The sequence below is a fragment of the Haliotis asinina genome, chromosome 4 (assembly GCF_037392515.1).
Source record: "Haliotis asinina isolate JCU_RB_2024 chromosome 4, JCU_Hal_asi_v2, whole genome shotgun sequence".
Classification (NCBI taxonomy): domain Eukaryota; kingdom Metazoa; phylum Mollusca; class Gastropoda; order Lepetellida; family Haliotidae; genus Haliotis; species Haliotis asinina.
In genome coordinates, this window is record NC_090283.1 from 48,192,073 (window position 1) to 48,201,969 (window position 9,897).

General features: G+C 39.2%; 1 protein-coding gene across 1 annotated transcript; it reads left to right on the forward strand.

Annotated features, from left to right (window-relative positions):
• Nucleotides 1-441: 441 nt before the first annotated feature.
• LOC137282544 (monocarboxylate transporter 12-like) lies at nucleotides 442-5,378 on the forward strand. The gene is made up of 5 exons (XM_067814307.1): nucleotides 442-625; nucleotides 1,229-1,372; nucleotides 2,163-2,951; nucleotides 3,548-3,598; nucleotides 5,173-5,378. The coding sequence occupies exons 1-5, from the start codon at nucleotides 442-444 to the stop codon at nucleotides 5,376-5,378; spliced, it is 1,374 nt and encodes a 457-aa protein (XP_067670408.1).
• Nucleotides 5,379-9,897: the final 4,519 nt, after the last annotated feature.

A 9,897-nucleotide genomic window follows, 5' to 3' on the forward strand; every position in this document is an offset into this window, starting at 1 on the left:
TCCTTGTGGCAGCAAGAGCTGTATGGTCTCTAGGGAGTTTATGCTGATAATAAGATGTAACTGTATGGCTGACATCCAATCGAGGGACATGCACTAGAGCATGGATTTGTGCACTAAATAAATTTCCAATAATAAAACATGTTTTAAGAGATTTCGAAGGATTGAGACGTTGTCAGTGTAACGGAGTAGAGTTCCAAAGAATTGAAGCATTCACTGAGAAGTTGTCACTGTCAATTCTGGTTTTGGTTTGGTTTGTTAAGAACACAACCAACGTCTTCTTTCAGATCTGAGAGACCTTATAGGTTGGTTCTGATTGATAAGGTCTCTCATGTAGGGAACCTTTGACTTTAATCAGTAGGCGACCCCATGTGATCATTGTAAGAACTCCAAACTACAGGTGTACCCATGTCACCCTGTATTTTTTCAATATATGTCTATAGCATGGAACGAAGGGGGATGTACTCATGGGTCGTACTGGCCGCTTCTTTCATGACGATGATGTTTGGCCCTAGCGTCAGCTATGCCGCCGGTGTGTTTCACGTGGCCCTATTGAAAGAGTTTGACGAGGACTTGGTTCTCACAACCTGGGTCGGGTCGATCTTCGGCTGCATGTTTGCCCTGGCAGGTATGTGAAAGAACACTTTTGTTTGGTTGGTTTGTTGTTTAACGCCACATTCAGCAACCTGGTATCAGACAATCAAGTGATCAATAGCATGGACATCGACCTACGTAAATAGGATACGATGACCATCCGATCCCGTTAGTCGTTTCTTAAGCATTCGTTACTGAAAAACCAATTCTGAAAAACCGTTACAGTATTCGTCATTATACACATTTTGCGTAATCATGTATCTCCACAATGGCCACAATACATTTGATTGTGAGACGTGTTGGGTAGTTGTCGTTTCTTCAAAGAGACATGGAAGTTTCTGGTCACAAAAGGTCCGGTATGATATAATACTGATGTATGGTATCTATCTTTTTGTTTGTATCAGTTTATACTGACAATTTTGAGAAACACGAATATACTAGTATCGTATTCTTATTTGAGTTTTTATTAAAGTTTCTTATATATTTCTTAATAACAATTACAACGTGCTTTATCATTCATTAGATACACGATAGCTTTTTCTGAAATTTTGGATATTTTTCAAAGTATAAGTATTTACTTATTATCACGCTAATAGGTGTTCGCGCATAAATTGTTATTCTTCGTTATCTACGGCAGGACCCGTGGCTAGCTTTGTAATCAACGTGTTTAGCTGCAGAACATGCGTGGTGATGTCTGGAATCGTAATGCTGGTGGGATTTGCTTGCAGCAGTCTGGTGACAGATATACGACTGTTGTTCATGACATATGCTCTTGTGGCAGGTAAGTGCCTAGGCTATTGGGTTATCCAGCCTTGTGACCCCTAAATATTCCCCTTATTTGGTAATACAGATTCTAGTACATTTGTTGCGTTCAGTCCCTTCCGGGATTCGAAACCACACCCTCAGAGTGAAGCACCTAATATCCAGAACGCACAGTCTGACATCTAACCCTCTTACATGTAACGCAGATGAACCTTCTTTCGATTACTGATTATCGCAGTTGTGAAATATCCAATGAGGCAGTTGATGTCAGTTGTGCTGGCGCAATGAGATGGATCTGCTCTTTGGTTTTTGTTGAACGCCTCAATGAGCAATATTGCAACTATATGATGGCGGTCTGTTGAGAACAAAGTCTGGACCAGACAACCCCTTGATCAACAGCACGAGCATCGTGTCTGTACAAATAAGACACGATGACATATGTCAACCAAGTCAGCGAGCCTGACCATACAATCCCGATAATCGCCTATTACGAGAAGTTTCGGGTGCTGAAGATCAATTCTAACCCGGATCTTCAAGGGTCCTATAATAAAGAACTGAGTGCCTACAATGTGTGTTGTTGAAACGGTCTTCATTGCACAGATGGTGACTCGAATACTAACCTCTAGCTTGCCAGGCCTCGAAAAATCGGACTTTGAGCTAAATGAATATATTACATATTCCGATTCCCCTACAGGCGTAACCAGTTATCTCTAAGACTTGTTGCCATTAATGCTGAATTAGCTCTGTCAAGGCGAGTGAGAAAACGCAACAGAAACCAATCAGCAGTAATTGTTGGTGTTTTTTTACAGGTTTAGGCACGTGTCTGTCAGGGGCCGGGGCAATTGTTGTTCTTGGATACTACTTTCCTAACAACCCAGCTTTTGCGCAAGGGCTATGCGTCGCTGGGGCAGGACTAGGCATGTTTGTGCACCCGGTCTTAGTTCAGTATCTGTCCGATAACTACGGATTCCATGGGGCCTTTCTGATAACTGGAGGACTAACATCCCATGCCTGTGTAACTGGAATGCTGATGCGCCCTTCTGTCATTGAGAGAAAGAGAAAAAGAGATATTTCTGGAGGTGGACCACTCAGGAGAAAAATATTACTCTTACTCTGTGGGGACTGTTCCAGGACTGAGAAAGTTGTCAAGAATATATCATTCCTACTTTTTGCTTTCAGTATATTTTGTTTTTCTCTTGGCTCATCAGCAGAATATCTTTTTCTGCCGGTCTTTTTCATGAAACAAGGAGCAACGTTCCGGGACGTTTCCCTCGTGATATCAACGTCTGGCATAGGGAGCGTCATCTCGCGTATTCTCACGGGAATTGCATCCAGTGAGGAGAAGATTGGCGGTGCAATATTGCATACATCCATTGCCAGCATCATGGCGTTATTCACACTTTTTGTGCCTTTATTCCAATCGTCTTCATATTTACAAATTCTCTTGGGCTTTTTCCTTGGATTATACACAGGAGGTGTTTGGGTCCTTATGAATACATTAACACTTGACATTCTAGGACTTCAAAACTTTGCAACTGGTATGGGTGTGGTTATGCTCTTCTGTGGAACTGGCCACTTGATTGGACCTCCGATTGCAGGTACGTTCATCTACATGACTATCTACATCCCCTACTTTCCACAAACCTGTTAAAAAAATTAATCTTCAGCCACTCGTAGCCACACTTGTCGTAAGAGATGACTAATGTGATAGGGTGGCCAGGCTCGCTGGCTTGTAAAGGGACTTAAAAATAGGCAAAATCTATAACATTTTGAACACAATGGAGAGAACGTGGCTAAGATAAAAGGAAAAAGGCCAAAGTGAATGAGTGCTTGGCAATGTTTTGGGTTTTTTTGTTTGTTCGTTTTTTTCTTTTTCAGGTAAATATGAGCACTTGTTTATTTTTAAAGGTGGATTTTCATCTGGCTTGTTTGAAATCCACCATGAACGATACGTTTGGGAAAGTTTTGGAAACTTCGGGAAAGCACCTTAAAATTGTTTCACAGATGCTTATTAATGGTATTTTGACTGACCGAGTTCTATTACCCGGGTTCTATTCCCCACATGGGTAGAATGCATGAAGCCCGTTTCTGTTGTCTCCCGCCGTGTTGTTGCTGGAATATTGCTACAAACAGCGTTAAACCATACTCAGTCACTGATAGGTATGTACGTTAAGTATTTCCACCATTGTTGCAGGTGCCATTTTGGAAGCGACTGGGGATTACTACAACGTCTTCTTGTTCTCTGGTATGTATCACACTATGGACGCTTTGTTTCTTATGCGTCTCGTCCTTCATATCATACCGTGCGAAAACGGCACAAACCACAATGGCAATAAAACAACAACTGTGGACATTTGAAACATATTCATAGGGGATGAAGACGGATGAATGTACATTTTGAAATACACCATGGGATATGTAGCTGTCATTTAATATTTAAGACAACAAATCTGACAAAAACAACTTTTTTGTTTATATGTGGTAAATAACGTTTCCTAACTGGAAGTTAACTTTTCGCTGTAACAGGTATCTTATTCAATTTTTGGGAAGGAGTTGGGAAAACGATTAATGTTCTCTGAATTACTCGTATATTTTGTATCTTATAGAAGTACAGTGCAGCCCCATCCTCTCATGTGAGTTCCGTTTGATCAGTGTCAGTGTACTATGTATGATGTACAATCATGCAGAATTATATATAGTACAAGTCAAAATATCGATTACACATCACTCTTGTTGCCATTTGACTGGATTCCGTCCTATTGCGCAACTTAGTGCAATAACCAGTCCAGAATTTTTAGACTATTTCATTTCACTGGATACATAAATATTAATCAGTATTTTCTGATATATCTAAGCACTTGCATGTTGAACATTACGCTCCTTCAAATTCTTGCAAACACGTCGTACAACAATCTCTCTGGTGCAGCGAGCTCTGACAAACGGAAACCTGGAAATCGGGGATATCTCAAAACGAGGCAATGCCGCTTGGGATGCTTGGCGGACTGGTGTGGAACTGAAATTGTACCAGTATCATTGGTCAGAATTAGACTGAATAATAGCAGAAAAACAAATAACAGTTGTAACCGGGGAACCAGATGCATTATGAATTAATTTAAGACTTCATCAAAAAGGGACAGTCTGTGACGTCTCAGTTAAGGTCATGCTGCCTACACCGGGCCATAAAATATAGAAATATGGTGTGATTAAAGTTTAAAATAAAATATTAATTTGTAAATGCCATTTGTAATTAAGATGGAACCAGTGTAGCCAGAATTGTTTGTGATGTCTATTTTCATTTTCTTACGAGAAAATTCGGATCGGCTGAAAAGTAGGTCATTGTGTGAATAATTTAATGAGACACCTGGCACATGGTTACATACATAAGTTAATATAATTGCGTCGGAATAGAAATGACAGTCGCCAGTCACTCTTCTAGATAAATCCATGAGTTACGAAGCTAGAAATGTTACAATTAACATGGAAGAGAACCTCTTAATTCTCACTCTTTGTTATAGGAAGATGTATGCTTGAACATATTAAAGAATTACACCAAGCCAGTTGAATGACGATATATATCACTAACCTGGGTGAAGTGAAACCTTAGTATTCTTCTTTACTCCTTCACTTGAAATCGGTTTAGCCATCTCTAGGGGAAACAAATAAAAGATCTGACAAACATCAATTGTTGGCCTTGAGTTTGAGTTTCCTGACAATCATCCGGTAACTACTAGTATTCTATTTGTTATGACACAAGTAATGAGCATCTTAAATAATACCAGTGAGTCATGATGCTGAATTGACGGTTACATTGATTTCCAGGTGCAATGATGTTCTTGGCCTCTGCGTTAGGGTTTCTTTCAAACCCAAAGGAAAATACACGGAAATGCCAGCTTGATACTCTAACAGAACTGAACATGTGCACTGACAACAAGAGCGATGAAGTTGCAGTTACAGATGCTATAGAAAACATGTTGCCCACAGAACGAAAGGAACGGGAGCATCAACTGCTTGACGAAAGTATATGAAACCGATGACTGCACCTTTTATTAATGACATAGTGATAACAATATGCTATTGTGTGAATAGAGAAAGCGTGTGTTGACCAGGTAGATACACGTGAAGAACTATGTCACAGCCGGGCAACAGCAGGCAGTATACTGGGTTCAGTATTTATCTACTACCTCTTCAGTAATCAGTTAGTTTTATAATCAGCATAGATCCGCAAATGACATCGGATGATTCTATATCGTATGTATGTGTGAAATGAAGATCACCACATAACGAGCCTGAATGAATGAATGCATGAATGAATATTACTTTACACCGGGCTGTCGCTTTTGCAGCGGAACAGTCAATTTTGCTAAAAATTGTTTGCCTCTACACAAATGATAAAATGTTATTGCTAAGAGTTTGTTTTGAACTAGTACAACGCAGTTGAGTCACAAGTCTAAGGTAATGGCTCACAAATACACGGAAGCGTATTAGGGCCATGGTGAAAAACCTTTTAGGTGTCACTATCTCCTATAGGATATCCAGTGCCACTATCTCCTACGTAAGAGATACTAAGTCCTACGTAGGACTTAATATCTCCTACGTAGGACATACTATGTGCCACGTAGTACTCAATATATCCTTTTAAAGGTTCGGATTACGAAGTGTGGTTATTAAATTGAGAAATGTTTGTTTATGCAGAACGTTAGATAGTAGAAATGCACGTCAATGCATATTTCTGACACCAACGCAGTGTTACTACACAGTGTTAGTGTTAGTGTGTGTGTGTGTGTGTTTTACGTTTGACTGACGTGGACCTTGATCCAATTGCAGTTAGGGGTATTCTCTCTCACACACAGATACACACACGCACTCACTCACGCACACACAGAGGAATGGGGGAAAGTTTCTGATTTGAAATTCTCGTTATGACACGTCCTCCGAATGTTTTGCTTGTCTTCATATGAGGCTAGGTTCGATCAGATATAACGCTCGTTTACGATTTCTTTTTCGTAATTGTTTACAAGTTGACTTGACACGGGTGGAAGAGTGTTGAATGCGATGTAAACAATTGAAAAAGGCAAAGATTGTACATGTCATTATAGACGTTTGAATACGTATAAGGATATAAGTACGCATAGATTGCCACCGATAGGCAAATCTCTGCACGCAGATTATGACCAATGTCCAAAGACCTCTGAAATATCCAGTGCATGATAGAAAAATGTAACGACGTGCAACATGTAACAGTGAACTAAGTGCAACTCGTAACAATAGGGCAACAATATGTACAGCAGTCGGTCCAACACATGAAGTAATATGCAACAATTATACTACCCATGAAAAGTTAAGATTCACTTGAAAGACCCACTATATGTTATATATGTATATATGGTTACAACGAAGATGAATTTCTCCACCATCTTGGGGGAAAAACTGCAAACCTTATGTAGAGGATGATTCATCGAAATGCTGAAACGTATGTGCAAATACCGTGCATGTGAACTGCTGCGTTTTGGCTTAAGAATTGATAAGAATTTGCCATTTTTCACCGAGTTGAATCAGTTGTTGAACGCATGACAATAATCTTGTCAACGTTGCGAATTTGTTTTATTATACATCAGTTCATGAGCAAACAGTACCTTTAAATAGTATGGAATATTTTGCAAAATCTCGTTTAGAATAGTTGATTGAAGTATGCGGCTACATTTAGACTAGTGAGCCTAAACTTTTGATGGGTAGTATAGTTGAACACAAGAGTCTAATGGTGAAGGAAACAGTAGACTCTTAGAGTAAATGAAACACGTGATGGACGAATCCAATGGTAAATATAACACATAACTGTAGACAGTAAGCATAAATGAAACACATGGCTGTAAAGTCTAAAACAGTGACTGAAAAAGTCACAAGGGAAATGGCTTCCGTGTCTGGAGGAATTAAGTTGACCATTTCAGATTAATGTGCTTTAATATATATCCAACAGGAGATACTAGGTCCTATGTAGGAGATACTAAGTCCTATATGGGAGATACTAAGTAGTAAGTTCTTAGATGATACTGATGATTTTATGGAAAGCGTTGCTGTTGCTTGTGATTGTGTTGACAACAAGCCGAAATTCAACACACAGTCTTTCGAACATTGCATATACATCGATGCTAGTGTTGTTGCTCACTGGATTGTCGGGTGCACACTCTGATATTTCAGCACTGCCGTCACAAAGTTAGAAGAATTGGTTCCTAGTGTTTGTCTCGGTAAAAAATATAGTTTTTACACACATGTTGAAAGTTTAGTACCTGGGTATCTTAAAGTATCTTGTTTACCAGTATCCAGTATCAGGCTCAAAGAATTAATGGAAAAGGTTCAAAATCTACTGTTCACCATCTTAAAGGTGGGTATTATTTAGTTACTGACAAATCTCCAATTGCAAAGTAAGCTTGGCAAAACTCTTGCCAAAATTCATTATCGGCAAATTATGTGCTCGACTTTCATAGACATCAGAAACAATAGGAAAAAACAAAAAGTTCATTTTGACTCAAGTAATGGAGAAGACTATAATGAACCGTTTCGATTACATAAACTGAACACAGCTCTTGAGTACGCTCATGACACAGTAGCGGGTGATGACAATATTCAGCTTCTGAAACGCTTGCCTGAACCATGTTTGGTCACACTCTTAAAAATATTTGTTAAAATACGGACGTTTGGAAATTTTCCTCACTCCTGCCGTAATGCCAATGTACTCCCAGTTCCCCAACCTGGCCGCGATCATCCTAGGCCGAATACAATTCTGATACTTTAATGTTCAATGGGGAAGGCAAAATTAAGAGGATTCGCAATATTAATTTCACGTTATTTGGTTTACATTTTGGTTTAGGTCAACTTTACCGGTACGTTTTCACTGACAATTAAAGTAAGGATCAGCCTGGCTCCATCGGGTCTACAGCGCTACGCTTCTAGACCGACCCCGGCAATGACTATCGAATGGCGGCCTTCAGTACTGAGCCACATGACATATATTTACAGTAGGAAATTGCGAGGATGCGTAGTTAGAATTTTTATAGCATTTTCATCGATACTACAACGTATATGTCAATAGAACAACGCATTTATTTCCAGTGCAAGAAAACGTTAATTAAGCACTTTTGAGACCGGAAAGTGCTCGTTACATTGATGAAATGTAAACAATGACACCCAAACACCAAAATGTGCGTTGATATTTCGTGTCATATTGCTGTCGTCACGACATCCTACACACAGGATGTATATCCGAGCGACCACAGTCAGCATCTATATTTTTGCAAATTTGATAACAAAAATATTGCCGATTATCTCAAGATTACATGGTAGGTCAAGCGGATATATTATTCGAACGCCCAGCGAAATAAAGTTTTATAGCCATATGAATGACATTAATGATAGGGTTTGTCATTCTGATATTTAGCCTTTCAATTGTTGTTAAAATGAAAAGCCTACAAATTATACTAGTGTCATGGAATGAGGTGTAAATACCCTGCAATTAGTTTTTAGTTAACTTAGACATAATTATAATTGTAATTTTTTAGGCACAATCGAAAATAAATCCCTATGTTGCCAGTTTATCGATGTTTTGGGTTTTCATGTTAGGATTCCGAAAACCATCTTCATTCCAGCCCACAGAAGGACAGGGTGAATGAGTGAGTTAATATTTAACGTCATATCGGCAATACTGCAGCCATATCGTGACGAAAACACTCTTGACATAAAAAAGAAATATATGTATATAATAAAACAACATGTCGACGGAGGACAGTAAAACCACTAGAATATCACCATTGAAATTAAAACTAGCGTGGTAACTTAAACGTAAAAGCACTATTTGGTCAGTACAATATAAAACCGGGTTATAGGTCGCCATCACAAGCACAGAGAGTGTACAACACAATGTTAACGTATCTGCTGTGAGAAGGATATCATGTATGTATGTAGTCGAGATGAAAATACTCAGTACTTACAGTACTAAATCAGCTGCCATAATGAAAACGATATATTTGGCTGTTGTGCCGACGACAGTACGAAAAACAGAGCAAGGAGCTGCCGAACTCCCACCAGGGCTCCCCTGAACGAGACCACGTTTGCTCAACACGAGTAAAGGAGAGTGTAAATATGGCAACTCCGAAGGGCCATGTCCGGAATACAGTGTTCAGTGATAAGGAAATTGGAGCAAGACGTCGTCGAACCCACATCTCGCTTGCTGGTTTAAAATAAGTAACATACATACACACACATACATATATATAATTTTTGTGTGTGTTTGTGTGTGTGTTTGCGTGTGTGTGTAGGTACATGTTCTGGAATTTGTATAAAACATTTGCTGAACCTTCCCCAATGCGGTATGCATATTCACTTATCAAAGTAACAGAAAGGCGTGAGTAAGTGAGTTTAGCTTTACGGATGTATAGAAGAACATTTTCGAAAACATCAATATTACGTTTCCATTTTACTCATTTAAAAACGCATCAACCTCAGTGTGGACTAGTGACAAATGATCATATTTTGAGCAAACAAAATAAACGC

Coding starts and splice junctions, on each gene's coding strand:
- LOC137282544 (XM_067814307.1), top strand. CDS start 442: ATGGAACGAAGGGGGATGTACTCATGGGTCGTACTGGCCGCTTCTTTC. Junction 626..1,228: donor CTGCATGTTTGCCCTGGCAG/GTATGTGAAAGA, acceptor TATCTACGGCAG/GACCCGTGGCTAGCTTTGTA. Junction 3,599..5,172: donor CAACGTCTTCTTGTTCTCTG/GTATGTATCACA, acceptor ATTGATTTCCAG/GTGCAATGATGTTCTTGGCC.